Source organism: Elephantulus edwardii, unplaced genomic scaffold (assembly GCF_000299155.1).
Source record: "Elephantulus edwardii isolate Elephantulus edwardi_28Jun2011 unplaced genomic scaffold, EleEdw1.0 scaffold00302, whole genome shotgun sequence".
Classification (NCBI taxonomy): Eukaryota; Metazoa; Chordata; class Mammalia; order Macroscelidea; family Macroscelididae; genus Elephantulus; species Elephantulus edwardii.
In genome coordinates this window covers 330,211-353,914 of record NW_006400052.1, presented here as the reverse complement: position 1 = coordinate 353,914, position 23,704 = coordinate 330,211, and the positions used below count along the sequence as shown (strand labels likewise).

At 47.6% G+C, this 23,704-nt stretch overlaps 1 protein-coding gene across 2 annotated transcripts in view; it reads left to right on the top strand.

Annotated features, from left to right (window-relative positions):
- AKT2 (v-akt murine thymoma viral oncogene homolog 2) overlaps nt 1-22,937 on the top strand; it is a 57,156-nt gene extending 34,219 nt beyond the window's left edge. Inside the window, exons 3-14 of one of the 2 annotated variants that reach the window (XM_006900891.1) lie at nt 1,211-1,339; nt 3,173-3,284; nt 13,894-14,047; nt 14,428-14,559; nt 16,295-16,360; nt 17,238-17,306; nt 18,080-18,202; nt 20,828-20,956; nt 21,073-21,287; nt 21,673-21,760; nt 21,853-21,955; nt 22,858-22,937. In XM_006900891.1, the coding sequence (XP_006900953.1) occupies nt 1,211-1,339; nt 3,173-3,284; nt 13,894-14,047; nt 14,428-14,559; nt 16,295-16,360; nt 17,238-17,306; nt 18,080-18,202; nt 20,828-20,956; nt 21,073-21,287; nt 21,673-21,760; nt 21,853-21,955; nt 22,858-22,937 (1,400 nt within the window). Of the gene's footprint in view, nt 1-1,210; nt 1,340-3,172; nt 3,285-13,893; nt 14,048-14,427; nt 14,560-16,294; nt 16,361-17,237; nt 17,307-18,079; nt 18,203-20,827; nt 20,957-21,072; nt 21,288-21,672; nt 21,761-21,852; nt 21,968-22,857 lie in introns of both variants that reach the window. The other variant, XM_006900892.1, reaches the window with a different exon arrangement.
- The last annotated feature ends 767 nt before the right edge of the window (nt 22,938-23,704 follow it).

Genomic DNA, 23,704 nt, shown 5'->3' with positions numbered 1-23,704 from the left:
TACTGTGTTTCAGGTGAAATTTTTTGCAGCATATTAGATTCCCTTTTTTACAGTTGTTAAACAAATTGTTCTATGCCATTGGTTACAGTTTTTACAGTGTGTCAGCATTCTCATTGTTTCCATTCTGTTTGTTCTGTTTCTGTTGATCTAGCAACCTTTCCCCTTCTTGCCTTTTCATTTTTACCTTTGGATAAAAGCTGAATTTTGGTCTCTTCTAGTTAATTTCTTAAGGGAGCATATTACTCATGGATGATACTGTTTATTTTGTAAACTAATCTGTTGTTTGACTGAATGGCTAAAGTGACAGAAATGGCTTACATTCCGAGTTCAGAAGGTATCTTAGGGTGGAAGTCTTGGTGATTCCTCTATTCTCCGTCAAGTATGGCTGACCTTACTTTTAGGAATGTGAGTTTTCTTTCCCACTTTGTTTTGCCCTTGGTCAAGATAGTAGTGGCAGCCGGGCACCATCTAGCCTTCTAGAGGCAGTGTGGTTCATGTGTGCTTTTTACTGGACTAGTTTCTCAGTTGAGAGTTTTTCTTCATTCTCTTTTGCACCATACAAGTAGATGGGGATAATTGCACTGTGAGTAAGTGATCAAATGTATGTGTGTGTTTTCTGAGTAACATAGCTCCTATCCAGTCAGGACAAACAGAACAAAAATGAGGCTTGCTGGTCTCTGATGGGCTGAGAAGGCATTCTGAGGGCTTGGCACAAAAGTGTTAGAACACTTGATCCCAGCCTTGCTACACACCAGCCCCTGCTGGGAGCTGGGACTCTGCATTTGGGACCTGAGAAACTCAGGCCTGGCTTGAGCTTTCCTGCTCCCCTCCCTCCGCCTCTTGAGGTTCCTGTCCTCCCACAACCCCTCCCTGGGGTTCAAACTTACAAGGCCATAGGGCATGTGTGTTTGGAAGCCTATGCCTCCCTCAGGACTGAACCACGTGCTAGCAAGAAGGGCATGCTACTGGCCACATGGTGAGGCCACTGGCACCAGAGGCCTACACAGATATCTTCCTGCCAGTCTCAACCCTGGGTCACTTGAGTCCAGTCCAGCACCCTGGCCTGTGTCAGGAGGGACCACCTCAGGGTTCTCTGAGACAGATACTTGCCTCCTCTCTTCCCACCATGGTCCTCTTCTGTTTCCTTTCCACATCACGTTGCCTGCACACGGGAATGGTCCACCCTTGCCCTGACCTCTCCTTGTTTCAGGTGAATACATCAAGACCTGGAGGCCCCGGTACTTCCTGCTGAAGAGTGACGGCTCCTTCATAGGTTACAAGGAGAGGCCAGAGACCCCTGACCAGACCTTACCCCCCTTGAACAACTTCTCTGTCGCAGGTGCGAAATATCATGAGATTCGGGGTTGGGTGCTCAGAGAGTGGCCTGCCTAGTCATGGGAGTACATGAGACTTGACTGTTCTTGAAAAGCTGGTATCCCACCCTCAGCCTGGCTTCCCTTGGGTTAATTCCTGCCCTGCTCTGCCCTGCCTCAATGTCACTGCCTACCCCTCACCCTCACCCCTGGCTCTGTACAGAGGGGATATAGAACAGGTAGAAGGGAGAAGCCAGATTTTTTTCCTTCATACTCAAACCCAGACTTCTTCATGGTTCCAGCTCCTGCCAGCTGAGGTCCTGTGATTCTAGCTGGTGGTAGGTGCCTCTCACTTCTGGGCTCTGAAGACAGCCCTTCACCTTGCTGCTTAAGAGTCTGTTTTCCACTCCAGCTCACCTCGGGGCAGAAGTGACCTCTTGGGCATTTCTGACTGGATGCAGCCTAATGAAAACATCACAGGCCCAAGCCCTTGACTTCTCCCAACACCTGGTCCTGACTGAGCTCCCTTAGTAGTTTTCTTGAGGGTGAAGGTTGGTCACGAGGATAAACAATAGCCCCTCTCTAGTGAGCTCTCGCTTTGTACCAGGTACTTCCTAAGCCCTCACACTGATGCTTACACTTAGTTCTCAGAGCAGTGGCACAAAAGTAGCTGGTATTTTATCTTCCTTTTACAACATGTCATGAAGCTGAGCAACGTGCAGTATTTGGCTACAGTGACTAATTGACAGAGCCACTGTCTGACCTGGGATCATGGTCTAACTCCCCACTCCTTCCCTCTGCCACCTTCCTGCTCTACTTACATGACTAGTCACCAAGTCCTAGAAGCCCTTCAGTGACCATCTCCAGACAACCACCCCACCCTTTGCTCCTGCTGCTTCCTAGACTTCCACCTCAAGGCCATCCCCCACTCTCAGTTTGGCTTTCTCTAGAATGTCGCTCAATCTCTTTATCCTGCATAAAGGTGTTATCTCTTTGGTCCCCATGGTATTGGTTACCCCAGTATCTCCAGCCCCACCCTCTCACTGAACTCCTAACCTATCAGAAGCCAAGAGCGGTTTCCTGGATATCTCTTATAGGTGTCCCCTGAGCCCCTTAGCCTCATTATGTCCCCTTCTTCAGCCTTCTATTCCTACCTCAGAGTCAGCTCTAGTTGTCCCTCAGGCCCCAGCATAACACACTATTATGGTCTCTGTCCTGCTGGCCCAGTCCTATCCTGTCACAGTGAGTCCCTGGCCCAGCCTATTCCCTAGACACCACCCCAGTCTTACTCAGAGGGATCTGTCTACATCTGTTTGTGTCCCTCCCCTGCTCAAAACCCATCCACAGCTCTCTGCTGCCCTCCAAAGAGTCTGGATTTCACATTGTGGCCTCCAGAGCTCTACCTGGGCTGACCCATCCACCTCTACAGTCTTATTTCTTTCTTCTCATATTCACAGCATAATTAGCATAATTTCCTGAATAAATCAAGCTTTTCTCACTCTGGTCTTCTGTATATAGTATATTCTTCTGTTAGATAGTTCTTTATTTTCCTTTAGAGCTCAATCCAGATGTACCCCTTCTTCCAGGAAGCCCTCCCTGCCCTTCAGGCTAGGCTGGGTGCTGCTTTTGGGCTTCTTTATGCCTCTGGGTTTCCCCTGTCATATTCCTTTCAAGTACTGAAAAGTCGCTCTCTGTTTCTAACCCCTTCCCTTCCCTCATTAGATTGTGAGCCCCATGAGGGCCAGACTGGAGCATTCTTGTTCTCCAGTGCCATCTGGGCACAAGGAGATGCTTAGGAAATGTGGGCTGCAGGCTGGCAGGGCTGCCTCTCACTCTACCTCTCTTCTCTCTTTCCACAGAATGCCAGTTGATGAAGAGGGAGAGGCCACGGCCCAACACATTTGTAATACGTTGCCTGCAGTGGACCACAGTCATTGAGCGGACCTTCCATGTCGACTCTCCGGATGAGAGGTGAGCCTTTGACGGGGCCTGCCTTTGAACTGAGCAGCTGTGCCGTCTTTACTATTCTGCACTCCTACCAGCAGAGAATGAGAGTTCCAGTTTCCTACATTCTCACCAACACTGTTCTGGAACTTTCTCCGCCCTCCTTGAAATCTTACTAATCATCTTGGTAGGGGTGAAGTGATAGCTCATGCCTTTGGTTGCATTTCCCTAGTGGCTATTAATGCTGAGCATTTTTTCATGTGCTTGTGGGCGATTTATGTGTCTTCTCTAGTGAAATGTCTTCAAACCGTATTTTTCGATTGGGTCATTTGCCTTTTTTATTCTAAGAATGTCCTGTATATTCTAGATCCTAAATGCTGTCAGACACTTGGTTTCCCAGATTTTCTTCCAGTCTATAGCTTGTTTCTTCGTTTTGTTGAACAAAAGTTTTCCATTTCCATAAAGTCCATTTTATCAGTTCTTTGTTCCTTTTGCTTTCGAGTGCCAAATCTGAAAATACGTTGTTAAAAGCTAGGTCCTGAAACAATGCTGTGTATTTTCTTCTATAAGATTTTGATGGTTGTAGTTTTTACATTGAGGTCCTTCATCCCTTTTTGCGTTAATTTTCATGTGGTAGGTGGTATGGATCTATATTTGTTCTTTTGCTTGTGAAGATCCAGTTTTCCCAGTATAATTTGTTAGCGACTATTCTTTTGCTTTTACAAGGACTTAGCACTTTTTAAAAAATCAGTAGACCAGAGCTGTTTGGTTTATTTCTGTATTCTTAAATCTCTTCCATCAGTCTGTGTCTACTAGTATCCTTAGCTTTGTAGTATATTTTGAAATGAGGAATTATGAATCCTGCTTTATTATTCTTTAAGATAACTTTGTTGATTGCCTTGTTTGAGTTTGTTTTTTAGGAGTTTCTTTTTCTCCTTGCAATAAAGCCTGTTGGAAATTTGAGTAAGCTTGTGTTGAATCTAGAGATCGCTTTGGGTAGTTTTAGGATTTTAACAGACTTCTAGTCCATGAAAACAAAATATCTTTACTTTTATTTAGTCTTCAGTCTCTTGCATCATTATTTTAGAATTTTCATTGTATAAACCTTTTTTTTTAAGATTTTTTTTTCTTTATTATTATTTTTGTGCGTGTACCGTCAAATCAGATCTGACTGGTACAGGAGGATATTGCGCCTCCTTCTCCGGCAGAGCATCTGGTGGATTCGAACCGTGTTCCTCTGGGATTGCAGTGCAGCTTCTTGCCACTAGGCCACCAGAGCTCCCAGTGTATAAACCTTTTTATATCCCAAGTTAAATTTACTCTAAGTATTTCCTTGACTTAAATGCTATTGTAAATAAAGCTGTTTCCTTAATATCCTTTTCAGACTGTTTTTTGTTGGTATATAGAAACCCACTTGAGTTTTATATGCTGACATTGTACCCAGTAACATCACTGAATTCTGTTCACAGTAGAAGCTTTCTTGTGGATTCTGTGACATTTTCTGGATGTAGAACAGGAGCTCTGCAGAATCCCATCACAGGTTATCCTGAGGCACAAGTTGAAAACTGGGTCTGTCCCTTGACTGAAAGCAGATTGGAATCTGTTGAATGTGTAGGGAATTCCCTGGGTGATGTGATCAGTTCACATACTCAGCGACTAACCCAAAGGTTGGCAGTTCAAGTCTACCCAGAAGTGCCTCAGAAGACAGGCTTTGTGGTTTACTTCAAAGAAATCAGCCACTGAAATCCTGTGGCATAGTTCTCTGACATCTCAGGGTTGTCAGGAGTCAGAGTGAACTTGGAGTCAGCTTGACTGCAGCTGGTGCTAGCAGGTGTGTAGCACTTGGTGCTGGGCTGGGCTTTGATGGAGCAAACAGGAAGAAGAGCTTGCCTCTGGAAAGAGGGACTCCAAGAGGGATCAGCATATGCAGAGTCCTGGGGGCATGAGACAGTGCATTCTTGGGAAAGTTCTGTGCCTCAGGCTTATAGCAGGTGCAGACAGGTGGGGAAATAGAGGATTGTGAAGCTCTGGGGGTCCCAGCGAGGTCTCCAGCTTCACATGGTGAGCTCCACAGGCCTTGTTAGCCAGTTCATCAATTGGGGTTGTCACAAGCTTGTGGGGAGATCCAGGGTGAGATAAACAGGAAGCAAGGCTCACAGTACCTGGCACACAGTTTGCAGCTTGAGAAAGGAGCATTGGGGAGCTGGCAAGTGTCCCCGTAGGCAAGAGACAGGATCTGGTGGTGTGTTTGTCATAGTGGGCAGGGACTCCTTCGTGAATCCTGGGAGGCTGGAGAACTCTCCAGCTTTTCTCTTTTCACCACCTGCTGTCAAGAGAAAAACCTTCAGGGACTTCTCTGAGAGACTGAACCTCGGATTCCTTTCTTTAACCAATCACAAGCCAGAATGTAAACCCAAAAGTACAAGAGGGAGGCCAGTCTGCTCATGGCTGACCAATGCTGTCCTCACTGCCCTGCCTTCTCTGCCCTCCACGTCCCAAGCTCTCTGGCTTCGCAGAGCCTGTGAAGCGATATGAGAGGGGATAGGAGGGCACATTTGATGACTCTGGGCACTGCCTGGGCTCTCTGCCTTCCTCTGTTACCTGTGACCTTTGAAAATAATCCTGAGACTCAGAAATGTTGAAAGACTAGGGCAGTGCTTGAACACCCACATGCCCTGCACCTAGACTCAGCAATTGGATGTTTACTAGGTTTACCTTATCTGACTATATTTTTACTGAATGTTTTGAACTCATCATCTGTCATGACACTTTACTCCTTTATACTTAAGCAGGTCCCAGAGCCTATTAAAAGCTAGGACTTTTTCCTGCAGAATCTTGATATTATTATAGCTGAGAGGTGACAAGGTCTGTTGGCTAATATCCTCTTGATATCCATGCCACTCTTGAATTTCCCACTTGTCTTGGAGCAGGTGTTTTCAATTCAGCTCACATATGTTTAAAGGATATGTTGTCTTCTTGGCCTGTTTACGCTCGTTCACCTCCTTGTCTTTCCCCAACATCTTTTTTTTTTTTTTAAATCAGGCTACTCATCTCCTGATAGATTTCTGGTGGCATAGTCTGTTGAGTGTTGTACTGCTAACCCAAAGGTGGCATCTCTTCAGTGGTTTGAATCCACCGGTGACTACAGGAGAAAGAAGGTCAATCTCCGTGTAGTTTACAGCTTCAGAAAACCCCCTGGAGGGTCAGCCATGCGTTGGTTCCAACTTGATGGCGGTGGGCTGGTTTGTTTTTTGCTTTGTTTTCTTTTCTGTTGTCTCCTGGCATGCCCTGCAGTGGGGGTGCTTCTGTCAGTCACAGTGCTGCCTCTTGATGCTGCTTGCTTTGTTCCTTTGTGCTGGTGTTTCCTGGAAACAGGAAAGTGGGCTTAGAGCAGAGCTGGCAAACCAGGGCCTTCTGTTTGTGTAGATCCAGTTTTCTGGGGACACACCTGACCGTTTGTTTATGAATTGTCTGTGGCTGCTTTCACCTGGCTCTGTGGGAGTAAACTGTGGTAGTAGAGACTGTAAAGCCCTCAAAGCTGAAAATATTTGCTCTCTGGCCATCTCCAGAAAAAGTTTGCTGGCCGTAGTCTTGAATGTAAGAATCTGTTTTGCTTTGATTTTGGCGATTGTTAGTTGGTTTGATTCTTTTTTTGTGTGTGGTGAAAAGATATATAATAAATTATCATTTCAGCAATGTTTACAAGTGCATCACAGTAACTTTGGTTACGTTCATTATTTGGTTACATTCCAAATAATCTCACCACTACCGGTGGACACTTTGGTGGTAAGGAGTTCCGCTGCCAACCGAGAGGCATGTGGTTCAATTCCACCAGTTGCTCCTAGGGACAAAGAATGACAGTCTTCTCCCATGTGCTTTACAGCCCCTGAAAACCCATTGGAGGGTCACCTGTGAGTCAGTTCTGTCTTGATGGCAGTCTAGTGAATAAGGCAGCTTGTCAACCTAGAGACTTAGAGTTCAAACCAGCAGGAGAAAGATGGGCAGTCTCCTCCTGTGCTATTTACGGCCTCTCCTAGCCCCCTAGCAATGAGTCTCCCCTCTCCCTCTTGTTCACCCCCAGTAACCACTAATAAGTGCAAGTCTGTTATATTTGCACATTTCATACAAATAGGGTCATAAAGTGTTTATTCTTTTGCGACTGACTTATTTTGCTCAACATTAATGTTTTCAAGGCCTGTTCACAGTTCGGCATGTTTTGGTACTTCCTTTTTGTCACTGTGTGTTTATCTGTTCAGCCATGTTTGGCTGTTTCACTTGTTCCCGCCTTTTGGGTGTTGTGACTAGTGCTGTGACGAACACTGGCTTTCTGTTTGTGCTTCTGCTTTCAGTCCTTTGGACTAGGGGTTGCTGGGCCAGATGCCCTCTGTTTAATGTTTTAAGGATGTGCTACTGTTTTCCTCAATGGCTGCACCATTTTACATTCCCACCCAGAGTGGATAAGGGTTCCCATTTTTTTCTCTTTTTTAAGTTTTAGTTATTCTCATAAGTGTGGTTCTGTCTTTGCCTTCCTTGATGGCACAGTATGGCTAATTGAAAGGTTGATGGCTCCAACTCACCAGCTACTACTGCATGAGAGAAAGATGATATAATCAACCCCAAACATATTTAGAGCCTTGGAAACCCTATAGGGTGGTTCTTTTTTGTTTTGTGAGGTTGCTATGAGTCAGAATCGACCCACAGCAGAGGGTTGTAGTGACTAATGATGTTGAACATCTTTTTATGAGCTTGTTGGCCATTTATATTCTGGTAAAATGTCGTTTTCTGTTCTTTGTCCCCTTTTTTAAATTGAATTGTTTGTACTTTTTTTGTTCAGCTGTAAGAGCTTTCTATAGATTTTGGATTTTAATGTAAATCTCATTCTGCAATCTCTGTGCTCAAAACTTTCGCTTTATGTCCCACTCAGTAAACACCACAGCCTGTGCCATGCAGAGCCCCTTGTGATCTGGGCCTTCTCAGATTCTCACCATTAGCTGCCTCATTTCAGCCACACTGATCTTGTTAAACCCATCCCATTGCCACTGAGTTAATTTTAATTCATAGTGACTCTGCAGGATAGAGTAGAGCTGCCTGATAGGCTTTCCAAGTCTGTGACTCTTTACAGAAGCATCTTTTCCCTGAAGAATGGCTCGTGGGTTTGAACTGTGACACACCAAGCCAAGTAGACACCCACCTCAGGGCCTTAGCACTTGCCATTTTTTTGTCTGAGGCTCTTCTTTCTTAGTTATCCATAGGCTCTGTCTATAATGTCACCAAGATCTCCACTCAGATATCACCTTCTCACAGAATAGTGCTCTGTCCTATATACTCTTACTCTGCTTTTTCTTTCTTCTTTTTTTTTTTAAATATAGCAAAGTTTATTAAGAAAGGAGACACTCAGAAGATGATAGTTGAGCAACATTGTGAGATGAGAATTGATGCTGTCGCCTTCTAGGTTCCCACAGTGATTGCTTTGTTTTTCTTTGTAGCACCTATCTACCTGACTTGACATCTATTATTTATTTGTGTCTGGCATTTAAATAGATGTTGAGTTAATGTTTGGTGAATGAATGAAAGAGTACAACTAGTTCTTTGTTGAGCCAGGCCCTGCTGTACGTGCATTCTGTACTATGTTTTTATGCAGATAATGCAGGCTATATGACTTTCAAGTCTGGCAGTCCCCTCTAACGTTAGTTTCCTCTGCATGCTGTGTTTTTGTGTGCACGCATGCATACACCACATGTGTGCTATTTATGTGGACATGTTAAATGAAAGGAAATACAGCATATTTACAAGTCTTTTCATTTCACTTTCTTAGGAGGTAATTCCTCATCTATAAAACAGGTCTGTGTTGTTGTTAGGTGCCATTGAGTCAGGCCTGGCTTGTAACGACCCTGTGCATAACTCAGTGAGACACTACCTGACCCTGCACCATCCTGGCAATTGTGCTTGAGTTCAGTGTTGCCACCACAGTGTCCGTTTATCCTGTTGAGGGTCTTCCTTTTTCCCCTGGCCTTCTTCCTCTTTTTTGTGGAGACACAGAGAGTAGTTGAATATAACAAATAGGAATGTCTAAAGGCCTGGGTTTTCCCCACCAGGAAGAGGGGTGGTGAGGCCAGAATCAGGCAACTCTGGAGGGTATCTGTGAACAAGAAGGGACCCCAGATACCCTCTGGCTGTGGGCCCAAGAAGGGAGTGCTAAAGGGAGAGGGGGTCTGCTATCCAGCCTCAGGCCTAGCCCTGGCTGGTGGTGGTTGAATCTATGAGAGGGAAAGGCTGTGTACTGAGGGGCACTGGCACTTCCCCGTCACCTGGTCCCAGTATTTCCACCTCAGCTCTGTCAGTCCTGCTCAGCAGGTGCACCTAGCATGGGGCCCTGCTCTAGAGTCGAGCTGCCCTGACTGCTTCCTCAGTGGGTCTCCTATCCCAGTGTCTCATTGTGAAAGTGCTAAACTGGGCCTGTTCGTGGAGCCATCAGGACATGTGCTTGTGGGCACCCTTGCTTCCCTGTCCCCTGCTGCTCACACCCCTTGCCTAGAAGACTGCTCTCTTATATTCTCTTGCTGTCCCCAATGTATACATATACAGCAGTCACTGACCCATAGCAGAAACTGGATCCTGCCACCCCAGCATAAAATCCTTCTGTGATGTGAAGGATTAGGACCCAGATCCTTAACCTTGTGTCAGATAGAGCCTGGCATGGTCTGGCCTTGTCCCGCCACCTGCCCCCATCTCTCTCTCTCATCTCTCCACTGCAGGCTTTTTTGCCCAAGGTCCTCTAACCCTTCGCCACCTCTACCTCTCTTGGCATTCTGGCTGTTTCTTTCCCTCCTTGTAGTTTATCTTGGATATATGCTGTTAATATACACTGTGAGGACAATCCATGTTCCAGTGACATCTTTCTACCCAGGGATTCCTCTGAAAAAGATAGGTGTTATTACTGTCTTTAGTGGAGGAATCCTTCCCTTTGCTCCTGGCCTATGACCTTTGGGCCTCCTCTGGGAATTGGGGTGAGGCTATAGTTTCCACCAGCTTCTCAGGCCCCCACTGGCACAGGGAACGGTAAGTTGAGGACAAGGTTAAGGGGAGCCCAGAAAGAGCAGCGGGACCTCAGTGTATCTCGGGCCCCACTGCCTCTGGGCCATATTCTTCCTAGGTGACCCCACTTCTGTGCTGACTCTTCACTGCTGTTTCTTTTTCAAGGCTGAGGAAGGCTGATTGTCCTGGGAAGCCTCCTTTTCGGCACATAAAGGTGCTCAGCCCCAGCCCTGGTCCTTGGTGGGCACTCCCCTCTGCTCTAGACACTGTGTTGTAAACCCTTGCGGAATGTGCTGGATGAGGGCCCTCGCTTTTCCTCTGTAAGCAGAGTGCTGCAACTTTGTGACTTCAGTCCAGTTGGAACAGGATTGGAAGCTGTCGGGCAGAGAGAGAGCCCCAGGTTAGGCCCTGTCATCTTCCTCCTGTGCCTTGGAATATGTGCTGTGGCTCCCTGTTACTTGGCAGCTTGAACTAGAGCAGGTAGGAGAGGTCCCGGCCCCTCACCTGGCATCAGTGCAACTCCTCTCTTGAGTTCTAGCTAGACCCTGCATTGAATGCTTTGCTCATAGCTGTTCCCCAGGATTCAAGCAGCCCTAGTCTCTAGAAGAGGGGGCAGCTAGCCTCTGGGGCAGAGTGGTGCTCAAGTCTCAGCCATGGGCCTGGATATACCCATCTCTCTGTATATATTACTCATTTTAGTGCCTCCTCTTCTTTCTGATAGAGGCTTTGTATCTTTTGTTGTTGTTCTTAATTGCTATTGAGTCGCATGTGGCTCATAGCAACCCTGTGTTCAACAGCCCTGAACCCTGCTCCTCCTCTATCCTGAGCCAACCTCTTCATTCAGTCAATCTTTCTCATCTGGGGTCTTCCTCTCTTGTGCTTTCCCTCCACCCTTCCAAGCATGATGTCCCTCTCCAGGGACTGGTTCTTCCTTACATCATGTCCAAAGTATGTCAGAGGGAGATCTGTAATTTCTCTTTAAACGCAGGTTTAAAAGGACAATTAGAATTTTGTAAAGCTATCACAGAAATTGAATCCACCAGCCATTCATAGAGTCTCATTTTTAGGGGAAAAAAAAACCCCAAAATTAATGTTAGGAGTTGGTTATAGTTTGTTCCAAAGAGGACATGGGGTAGAGCAAATTGAGCAATGCCAGCTCGAGGCAGTGGATCAGGCAGAAGAGACTCCAGTGGCTCTGTTATTTTTTTCTTTTTATTAAAAAGATTTTTTTATTATACTAGTTTATTTACAAAATTTGACTACACTAAGCATGGAATAATTCACGTATTTGTGTGTCACCTTTGCGCAGTGGCCATGTATTGTTCCAGTTTCAGTATATGTGCTGCTGGAGCAAGCATGCTGTTACTCTTAATGGACTTCTGCCATCCCTTTATCCTTCCTCGCAAACGTCCTGAGGACCCAGCCCAGGTGCTGTGGTGTATCATGTGCCAGGCAGATGGAATGCCTGCCCTCCTGCAGCAGGAACACCTGGGTTCTGGGGATGGCAGACTTTGTGACTTGGGAGGGCAGGCAGCCTCCCCATCCTTTGTGATTGGTACTAAGCAGTGCCCATGGCAGCTATCAGACCTGAAGCCACTGTTGTGACTCACTCGAATTTTGTATTCTTACCTGCATCCCAAGTGATGTCATTCATTGAGTGTTAGGTTGTTAACTGGTTGGTGGTTTGAACCTACCAGGCAGCCAGCAAGATAAAGATGAGGCAGGAGGTAAGTAGCCAGGGTTCCTGCCTCCTGAGTGTCCATCCAGGGCTACCTCTGTCTCTGGAGCATGTGGTCTACACCTATATCCTTCCACTTTCTAGTTTTCATTCATCCTAATTGCCATTGAGTTGGAACTCACTCATACTGAACCTTCATTGGGTTTCTGAGGCTATAAATCACCTGGGAGCAGACTGCCCATCTTCTTGCCTTGGAGCCACCAGTGCATTCACACCACCAGAGAGGCAAAACGTCTGATTAACAGCACAACTTCAGAGACTTCACCACCGAACTCTCTCTTTCTAGCTCTACTAGATCAGTACTCGACACTTTTCTTATCTAACTGAGGGATCTTTGCTCATTCCTACTCAGCCTGGAGACTTACTCAGGCTTCTCTCTGTGGGGCTTCTCACCATAGTAATTTACCACATATGTTCATGCCTTACAACAGCCCCAGGAGTTTAATATATTTGTCTTCCAGACCCTGTCATCCTCAGAGGGGACATTGCTATATAATACTCAAGACCTGAAGTCTGGTTAAATCAGGATGGCTTTAAAACACGTGTAAGGAAGCACCAGATTCCTGCAGTGTCAAAAACTTGGGGAGTGGACATTGTAGCACTGATAGGTTAGTTGGTCCCATTTGAGAAAGAATACACCGGCAAGCGACACCTTGGTCTCTAAATCCCTATCCCAGCCCCTGTTCATGACCTCTGGCAAGGGCCTCAGGCTTCCTCATGCAAAACAGGAGGATGCCACCTGCCCTTTGGGTCTGTGGTGGGCTTAACTTGCTGATCCCCATAAGATAAGAGCTGGGTGAAAGCCTTGGGACCTCTATAACATTGTGACTTGGGAGGCTATGTTGTCTACTTGTCCTCTGTGAATTGATTCATTGATGAGCATTAGGTTTTTCCCGGTAGTCCTGTGGTCTTACTGATGAGAGTAAAATGATACAGGCAGTTGAAGATGTGGTGAATCAAACCACCTAAAATCACTGTGGACTATGTCAGAACTGGGGAATACTGTCAATTGTGAATCCTTCAGCCCATGTGCTTTCTTGTTTCGTAGTTCCTTTCCCCTCTGTACAGAGTATTTTGCAGATATCAAAAGAAATCTTACCCACTAAATTCTAACTCGAGAGTGACAAAACTGCTTCACTGTTCTCCAAAAAATCAGTCTCCCTTTTGCTGGGCCCTGGTTCTCTGTCAAAGAAGCCCTAGTGATGTCATAAGTGCCACTGCTAACCAAAGGGTCAGCAGTTCAAATACCCCAGCTGCTCCACGGGAGAGGGAGGAAGTAGGATTTACAGCCTGTGATGGAAGGTCAGGATCAAAGCAAGGAGTTTGATGTTTTGGGTTTTTTGTGTTCTGTCAGCTGACTTCTTTATCCTGTCTTGGCAGGCCTTTGTCCCAACTCCTCCCGGCCCCAGGCCAGCATCTCCCTCCTCTTCCGTCCTTCTCAGTCCTGTCAGTCAGCATGGGCCTCAGGAGAGGAAGTCTTCAGTTATGTGGCTGATGAATGGTTTCTTTAACACTGGGTTTTCTTTTGCAAGACATTCGTGGCTTGTAGCTTTGAGGTGGTCATTTGTTCTGGAGGCATGCTGAGGACACTGGCTCCCTCATGCAGGGACCAGGGTGGTGGCTCATCTTAAGAAGCTATGAAGAAAGATGGCTTGTGGTATACCGGGCCCGTGCCAGCACAGTTGGTCTCTCTCTTTGTCCCCCTCCTGCCCTCACACCCTCCACAGCCACGTCTCCCTTGTCCATCAGCTCTACCTGGTTCGCAGTCCCCAAAAGTTCTTGACATTTTCTTACCCACTGGATGGACAGGGGCTCAGACTGGCCTGGGACTCAGTGTTTCCTGAAGTGCATATGTCCCTACAGGGAGGAGTGGATGCAGGCCATCCAGATGGTTGCCAACAGCCTCAAGCAGCGGGGCCCAGACAAGGACTCTATGGATTACAAGTGTGGCTCTCCCAGTGACTCTTCTGCAGCAGAGGAAATGGAAGTGGCGGTCAGCAAGGCTCGGGCCAAGGTGGTAAGTGCCCAGGGCAGGTGACCAGCAGTGGGGGCTGCCAGTCTGCAAGCACCTCCAGGACAGGTCCTGCAATTGGTGAGCATCCATACAGCAGAGGCAGTGGACCATTCGAGGGGACTGTCAGACTCCAGAGATGAGGCATATCAGGACCTGCCCACTTGTGTCAGAGCCCTGGGCCTGCTGTTGTGTGCACAGAGCTGGGAGGCCTTGAGCTGTAGGCCATCTGCCCAAAGCCTCTCTTCCTGCCTCTAGCCCGAGCTGAACAGTTTGGCAGCAGTGTCCTTTGCCTTTCCTCTTTCTTTGTTCAGATGTCCTCCCACAGGGCATGTGCCAAGCCCTGACTTCCCCGTCTCCCTTTTTCTCCCTCTCCCTCTGGGCAGACCATGAATGACTTCGACTATCTCAAACTCCTTGGCAAGGGCACCTTTGGCAAAGTCATCCTGGTGCGGGAAAAGGCGACAGGCTGTTACTACGCCATGAAGATCCTGCGGAAAGAGGTCATCATTGCCAAGGTGGGTGTTGCCAAGGCCCAGCACCCACCCATGTGGTTGCCTTCTACACCCAGGTCTTCCCTCTCCACACAAATCTATCCCCTCTTAGACTCAGTCCTGTAAGGGCCACTCAAAAAAGAGAGTCTGAGGCCCAGAGAGGAGCCTGCTGCGATACCCTGCTCCAGGGTGCCTGGGGACTGCTGGGGGAGAGCGAGTGGCAGTCAGGACTGGAGAGGAGGGCCCATGAGATGATGAAAGTCTTGGGGGGAGGGGGGAAGTTCTCAGGGGGCCCCAGGAGGGCTGCTGTAATGGGAATGGAAGGCTGTTTCTTGCTTTCCTTTCCTCCCCCCTCCTCATTTAAAGATTTTTGTAATGGAAAATCCCAAAGCTGCACAAAATTTTAAAAAGTTCTCTTGTGATGGTTAATTTGATTTTAAAAATCACCAACATTGGATCAGCCTCTTTTGTTAGCGCTGCCCCTCCCTTCTTTTATTGTTCTAGAATGTCTTACAGTGTATTCTGGGCACCCTGTCATTTCATTCATGTGTACTTAGGTAGGTATCTTTAACAGGTAAAGATTTTAAAGAGTATAAACATATTACTGTGATCATACCCAGAGTAACACACTTGGCTGCTGACTGAAAAATTAGAGATATACATTTACCCAGAAGCACTGATGTTGGAAGAAAGACCTGGTGATCTCCTTGTGAAAGGTCCCCACTACTGCAAACCCCATGGGGCACGGTCAAGTCAGAATCTACTTGACTCTGTATTGATGATCGATAATAATTACTTATTATCATACTTAATAAAACTAAGCAATTCCTGAAGCACAGTTGGCCTAAGGCAAGATTTTTCCACCTCACCACTGTTGACATTTTGGAGCTGACCATTCTTCATGTAGAGAATGGTCCTGTTTATTGTAGGTTGTCTAGCCACACCCATCTCTACTCTAAAGCCACTGCGGGCACATACACCCCTGGCACCTGTTTGTCTCCTGGCATCCCCAGCTGTCCCCTGTGGATCGCTCTTCCCCAGAATTGAGCTGGAGTCTGTGAATTGTCACAAGCAAGCAGGAGTTTGGACAACTTGCCAGGTGGTCAGGCTATGCCTGATGAGAGGCTAGACTTGAGCCTGCCCCACCAGCGGGCTGTGAAATAGTGCTCTGCCTGCCCCACCAGCGGGCTGTGAGATAGTGCTCCGCCTACCCCTGGAGAGGCAGAAGCAGGGGTGGAGGGTGCGTCCTAAGATGTTGATTTTTCCACTAGTTCCAAGTGCTGGCTGTGACTGCTACTGCCGCCAGTATGGGGACTCTCTGGGATCTGGAACCTTGAATAGATCTAGTTGGTTCTTTAGTTGGCGGTGATTCCCACGCCCCATGGCAGCACTGCAGGGTTCTCTGTCTGAGGTTTTGACCTGTGCAACAATGAATGAATGAAATCCAAGTTCTCTATAAACTCATGAAAATCTCAGTTGAAATTTTAAAAAAGGAAGATAATTTAAAAAAAAAATTAAAAAAGACTCCTCTAGGTCAGGTGGTAGCTAGATGCTTCCATCATAGTTTATATCAACTTTTCACTTCTTTGGATCCAGTTTGAGTCCGTTGTTTAAGGTTGTAAATGGTATTTGCATCCTGTCATTCCTTCTGCGTTTTTTAGCTAGGATTAGAATCTTTCTCCAGGACCTGGGTCCTCACCTCCTTCAGGGTGAATCAGGAAGCTGTTTCTCACCAGCTTCACTTCTGGCCCCTCTACAGGATGAAGTCGCCCACACAGTCACTGAGAGCCGTGTCCTCCAGAACACCAGGCATCCGTTCCTCACTGTGAGTTGCTTGCTCTGTCACATGCCCTGAGGCCAGAGCTGAGGGAGAGCCCTGATCTGGTCTCTACGAAGCACAAACAGGCTGTAGACTGGGTGGACTCCTAAAGTCACAAGAGTGGCAGGTCAACTCCTTCATAGATTGTAACCTCAAGTAAGCACTTAAGCCAACTGGTGACCCCAGAGCTTGATTGCTGTCTGAGAGTTAGGACACGTAGCATGCATGTCAGAGTGGGAACATTTTGCAGCTGCTTTTAAGATGGAGTCCTAATCACTTAAGTTGAGAAGACCCTTCTTGGGGTTTCTGACTTGCATCAAGGCTGGAAGCCAGCATCTAATTAGCCCAAGTAAAATTAGATCATTTCTTGAGCTCAGTTACTGTGTAGATGTCTTACTGAGCAACAGAACTAATGAAAATGAAGTTGTATTAGGTGTTTCAGTGTATAACATACATAATGGTAGAATTGTCGTGTGTAGAGAACTCCTTAGAACAATTTGAGAACTGATGTTTATTGACTGACAACTTCTTCTCCTTCTACAGAAGGCCACTTCTGCTGCCAGCACCTCCACATTGTGCATGCAATGTGTGTGTGTGAACGAATCTGTGTGTGTTTGTGAGAGAGAGAAAATGAGAGAAATGTAAAATAGCTCTAGATGCTCAGAACAGAATTTCTCCTTGGCCAAACTCTTATAGTCTTGTGTCAAAGGCAGGCAGGAGATAGCTCCACACAGATACCATTTTATAAGCCAAGTGTCTACTCACATCTCTTCATAGGCAAGGCTGGTCTTTGTATTCAGCTACCAGGTGCAGAGCATGGGCTGCTGGAGGGTTTGCAAAATTAGCTGTACTCCTGCTTCCTTTTCCCCCTCCTGCCCTCTAGGCACTGAAGTACGCTTTCCAGACCCACGACCGCCTGTGCTTCGTGATGGAGTATGCCAATGGTGGTGAGGTGAGCAGACGATCCTGCCTAGCTTTTGAGGATTTCCTGGGAATGAGGGAGGCTGAGAGGGAAGTGTTGGTGAGCTGGTGGGGCTGAGGCAGGCCAGAGACATCAGAGACTTCTGAATGGCATCTTGTTGCATATCCTTTCCCACAGCTCCCTTGGTGCAGGTGGGGAACCTGAGGCTCAGCGAGGTTCAGGCTTGCCCCAGATCACACAGCTAGTGAGTTAGTGGGACAAGGTCTGGTCTTAGTTCAGCGAGGCACATAGAAAGGGCAGTGGGAAGAAGAGAGTGGACAGATGCTAGCTTACAGAGGTTGCTCTTAAAGGCTCCAAAGAAAACATGAGACTTAAAGCCCATCAGTCATTTCTTCCTGGGTCTTCCTGTTGTAGATAAATCTTGCTCCCTTTCAAGGAGTTGCTCTCACTCCCTCCTGTTTGTCCCTCATTCTCTCTGTGATAAAATGTGACCCAGTTGGCCTCTTACTGCTCACTGTTTCTAGCTCATGGTTATGGGTGCGTCTTTGCTGACTTGCTGTCACTACTCATGCCATCCCAACTTACTATCTCATTGGTGCCAGCTGGCTGTCCCTTACTCCTTGTTAGGTTGTTTCTGTTCTTCAGGTGAGCGCTTCCCTGCCCGTGTCTAATTCTGTCCCTCTTGCTATCACTTACGGGTTCATGCAACATGTGTCATTGGGTCACTAAACTGGGTGCCAGAAAAGTCAAGACAGGTGGGTGGGCTGGGTCCTCACCTCCCACCTCCTGCTGTCTTCGCACAGTTGTTCTTCCATCTGTCCCGGGAGCGCGTCTTCACGGAGGACCGGGCCCGGTTTTATGGCGCAGAGATTGTCTCAGCCCTTGAATACTTGCACTCGAGGGATGTCGTATATCGTGACATCAAGGTGAGCCCATGACTGTCTCTGAGTACTGTTACTCTGTTCTGAGGAGTCGGGAGAGCTAGGGTCCAGGCTCTCCTGTTCAGAAAAGTGAGGCTCATGTCAGGGAGGGTGGGCCAGGTGCTCTGCTCTTACCTGCCACACTTCTTCTCAGAGAGGGTGAGGCTGGCCTGTGTTTCTGAGTGTCATCCCTATCCAGGTGCAATGTGGTGGTTCTATCACAACAACCCTGTGATAGGAGCTTTCTGAGGCTTTGGTGAGCGCTCCTGTGCTGCCACGGAGGTGATTGAGTCAGTAGAGCCATGGAGAAGATGGTTTGGCAGTGTCCGCCAAACATGAACACATTTACCCTGGGACCCAGCAGTCTTATCTTATTAATGTCTTCAACACAAACCCCTCTGCACACCTATGTTTATTGTTGCATTATTCACAATAGCAAAGAAATGGAAACAACCCAAGTGCCCATCGGCAAACAAATGGATAGAGAAGCTGTGGTATATTTACACAATAGAATACTATGCATCACTGAAGAAACAAGGAACTCATAAAATATTATATAAAATGGGTGACCCTGGAGGACTTTGTGATGAGTGAAATATCTCAGTCACAAAACGACAAATACTGCATAAGCCACTGTTGTAAAACAGGACTGACATGGGATTTGGGGGGAAACTAAGAAAAGAGGGGATAAATAATGTATACTGCATTGAAACAGATGAAGGAAAGAACTGTTTAAAAGGAATATATTGATTAGGTGTAATTTGCATGACAACAGTCCAGAATAAGAGCTGAACTGGGGTAGGGGAAGGGAATTGTATAACAATGAAAGAATTTTTATTTTTTATTTTTTTCTCCAAATAAAAAAGCATTTTCCCCAGGAAAATGTGCAATAATGAATGAATGGGAATCCAAGTTCTCCATAAACTTTCATTAAAAAAAAATTTTTTTTAAACCAAAACACATACCACTCACATGCCTATGGCAGCACTGTTTGCAGCAGCCCAGAAACACACTTACAGGAGAGTGAGGAAAGCAGGCTGTGATATAGCTAGGGCTTCAAACTAGTTTTAACTGGCATAGTCATGGCCAGTGATAGTTAAAATTAGAACAGATCTGGATCTTTAGAATTTATTGGAAGAGTAACTGGAATGGGAAAATTATGGATTGAAAATGGGAAACTCAAAAGAGTTGTAGTGATCCCTTTCAGGAGCCTGATGCAGAAGATTGGAATGACTGTAGAGCGTGACACGTTCAGTACAGCAAACTTGGGAACTATCTTTGAGTTGGGAACCATGATTTCCAACTCTGCTGGTAATGCTATCTTTGGTTTCCTCTGTTTTTTAGTTATTTGAAAGAAAGTGTACAAAGTAAATTCTTTTCCGTTCAACTATTCATATGCATTTTGTTTTATAACTCTTCTCACTTCCTTCCTATGATTTTCATTCCATTAATCCTCCTATCCTGTCCTTTCCTATCTTTTTGGCTTTACCCTTGGGTAAGTAAGTGCTGCTTCTTTGGCCATATATGGTTGTCCTAAGGGTGAATGCCTCCTTGGTGATTTTGCCCCTTATAGGCCTCTGTTGTTTGGCTGAAAGTTGAGCGGCAGGGATGAGTTTTTCCCCAGTTTTAGAGGTTTATTGGGGACCACAGTCTTTGGAGATTCTACCAGTTTTTGTTAGATTAGGAAGCTACGTTTTGTTTTACATTTCCCCTTATTCTATCCCAGGTTCTTCTATTGTGGTCCCTTCTAGAGTATTCAGTAGTGGTGGCTCTTATGGTCTCAGGGTCATGGAAATTGATGTTTGCCTAGTCCATTAGCTCTAATTGTTTGTGAATATTATATTTTTTCCTTCTTGGTTCTGGACAGAGTACCGTTGTTTCCTAGGAGAAAGATTAAGTTATAACTGGAAGTCAATCCGTAATTTTTCCCATGCTATTTATCCTTGTATACTCATATTTTATAAATTTGGGCCTATTCTGCTTTCACTTTGTCTGCCATGAACATAGCAGTGTTTTGTGCTCACATACTTTCCCCAGAGCCACACTACCTTGCAGCATTATCTCCCAGGTGGCTTGTTGAGCGAGAAGGTAGCCTCAGTGTGGCTTACGGGTGTATACATAGGTGATAAAAGCTTGAAAGAAAGCCAAGGAAATGAAAGTTACTTCTAAGTCAGAGGATGGTTAATAACTAGGACACAGGGGGTCCTCTGCGCGGGGGGGGGGGGTCCCCTGGTGGAAGTGACACAGAAGTTCACTTCTAATTTTTTATTATCTTCCCTATTTGTATTTTATGTTTCAGAATTTAGGGCAAGGAGAAGTAACAAAAGGATAGAAGATAGAACCCCTCCCATCTGAGGCTGGGCCTTGTCGCCCGTGTGGTGATCACTGATCACTCAACTCTCACTGGCAGGCTTCTTGGAGCCAGGCTGGCTCCTCCTCTGCCTCCTGTTGTGTCAGGTGGAGGGGGAAGGTGTAGGATCTGTGTGGTTTGTGCAGAGTGGAGCCTGTAGCATGACAGCCAACACCCATTCGACAGCCCCCTTTAGGAAGGGGCAGTGGCCTGAGGAACCTAGCAGGATGTTGGAGAGCCCAGCAGGGACATGCTCCTGATATGCTGACTTTTTCCTGCAGCTGGAAAATCTCATGTTGGATAAAGATGGCCACATCAAGATCACTGATTTTGGCCTGTGCAAAGAAGGCATCAGCGACGGGGCCACCATGAAAACCTTCTGTGGAACCCCAGAGTACCTGGCGCCTGAGGTATCTGGGACTGAAGGGTGTGAGGAGTGTAAGGCAGGGCTGTGAACCCTTTGCCCCCAGGCAAAATCATGAGGCCTGAAGGCCCTGGTCAGCTCCTCACTGCCCTCCTCCTTCAGGTGTTGGAGGACAATGACTACGGCCGGGCTGTGGACTGGTGGGGCCTGGGCGTGGTCATGTATGAGATGATGTGTGGCCGCCTGCCCTTCTACAACCAGGACCATGAGCGCCTCTTCGAGCTCATCCTCATGGAGGAGATCCGATTCCCGCGCACGCTCAGCCCTGAGGCCAAGTCCCTGCTTGCTGGGCTGCTTAAGAAGGACCCCAAGCAGAGGTGAGAGAGAGAGTGCTCAGCCTGGCTCAGAGAGGCATTGATGTTCTTTCTTACTGTGCTCCATCTAGGGGTGACCGTCCCCACTCAGCTCCCTCAGGAGCTGCTTATGATGGGGGCATTGAGGAAAGGGCATGACTGCTCCCTGATGAGGGTCCCTGAGTTGTAGTTGGAAGAGCTGGACTGTGAACCTAACTATGAGACCACACAAGCTACCTGCTCTGCCTTGGGTGTGTGAGCTCCCCTTTCAGCCTCAGTTTCTCATCTGTGAAGAGTGAGTTTATGGCTGGGACACATTCATTAAAGACTGTTGAGGGCCTTCCCCAGGTGCCTGTCTCCCGGCACCTGGCTATCCTGGGGTGAGGTGCTGATGCCTGTCTTTGCCCAGGCTTGGTGGGGGGCCGAGCGATGCCAAGGAGGTGATGGAGCATCGGTTCTTCCTCAACATCAACTGGCAGGATGTGCTACAGAAAAAGGTGAGGCCCCTGCCTGCCCCCACTGGTGAGCTCATGGATGGCTTGATTGGTACCCACCTCAGGGTCCCTGAACCTGGGCTCCTCTCCTGTAGCTACTGCCACCCTTCAAACCTCAAGTCACATCTGAGATTGACACAAGGTACTTCGATGATGAGTTCACCGCCCAGTCCATCACAATCACCCCCCCAGATCGCTGTGAGTATCAAGGTCCTCTCATCTGGCCTGGCTCTGGGGTGGGGTGGCATCTGCGCTCAGCCCAGCTCTTCAAAGAGGAAATACCACATTTCTGCTTTCAGGCCTTTCCTCATTGTCTTCTTTTGAACCTACTGGGTGAAGGGGAAGTAGGATGCAGGAGGCTCCAGCATTCTAGGTGGGAGACCATGTGGGGAGTTAGCACTGGTGAGATGACACATTCATCACTGTCTCTCAGAGTTGCCCAAGTCTTTGCAACTGAATTGAGTTGCCTGAGTCTTCACAACTGAATTGGCCCACTAGCTGTGCCCAAGACTACCCCGGGTCTGCCCTGTGGAATCCCAGACCAAGGGGAAAGAGAGCCCTGTACCTAGATGGTGACAGCCACAGGACTGGGTGGGAGCTCCCAGAGAAGAAATTCCAGCTGAACCTGGGTCGGAGGAGCAGTGTATGCTAAGTTGCATTTCACAGGAAGGTGGTCAGGGAGGTGGTGAGAAGAGTAAAGAGCACTGGAGCCAGAGGAGGCAGAAGGAGTGGTGTTATTTTCCTAGGAGCTCAGGGGGCCATGGTAGAGTTTTGTTTAGAAGACTGTCAGGGTCACCTCAGGAGGGTGCGTTGAAGTGGTCAAGGTTGGGGACCAGGGCTGGGCCAGGGAAATGCCCTCAGGCTGGTAGGCCAGGGGATGCCCTCAGACCTATAGGTGAGGGTTCTGGTCTGAGGAATGAAGCCACTCCAAGAGGGGATCTAGCAGAAGGACATGCATGCCCAAAGGTCCGGGCCTGCCCTTCGGATGCCCTCCCTACCACACTTCCTCTGCTGGTCTGACTGTAGTCCTTTTCTCCAGTGCCCTGGGATTCTGGGCTTTCCGATGGTAGGCCCCTAATCCATCTCCCCCACCTCCACAGATGACAGCCTGGGCTCCCTAGAACTGGACCAGCGGACCCACTTCCCACAGTTCTCCTACTCAGCCAGCATCCGCGAGTGAACTGGCTCCACCGACTGACTGCCACTACACGAGGCACAGATGGCTTTTAAAAAACTTTTTATTTTGCTTTTTTTTTCCTGGTTTGTGTTCCTGCCCCTCACCTCCTTAGCCTATTCCCAGCTTTTTTATCAGCCTTCTCTCCAATTCCTCCGTGGTCTCAGAAGCCTTTGCTCCAGGGAATACCCTTCCCCCCACCTAGTGCCCAGCCTAGTATCAGGAGACTTCCAGCCCCAGAACCAGGCCTTGGGAAGCCAAGGAAATTATATTTTTAATCAACACAAGCCCTGGTAAGGGATGGAGCAAGGCTGCTATCTACACACTGCTGCTGTTGCTCCTTCAGGACAGAGGAGGCTGCCTCCTCTTGGACCCACACTCAGCAATGGCACTGGTGCTACCTGCAAACCTGTGGCCTCAGCTCTGAGTGGCCTGGCCTGACCTGGAGCAGCCCAGCCTGCCCCCCATGGGAGCAGAAAGGCAATAAATAATGTCTGGGGCCCAGTGGGACCTGAGAAGTCAGGGGAATCGCAGGGCTCCCTTGGATGGATGGGACTGTGTCCTCAGCCCTGCCCCCAGGAGTGGACCACAGTGGACACTGCCTCTCTACCATGCCTTTGCTTTGCCTCATCTCTCAAGCTGCTGTCCTGACTTTGAGAGTGAGGCAAGAGAAACATTTTGGGACAACCCCTGCTCCCAGTCCCGTGCCTTACCAGGGCTTCCTTCCAGCTGGCCATCTCTCCTGTTGGACCTTGGGCCTTTGTCTAGCCCCA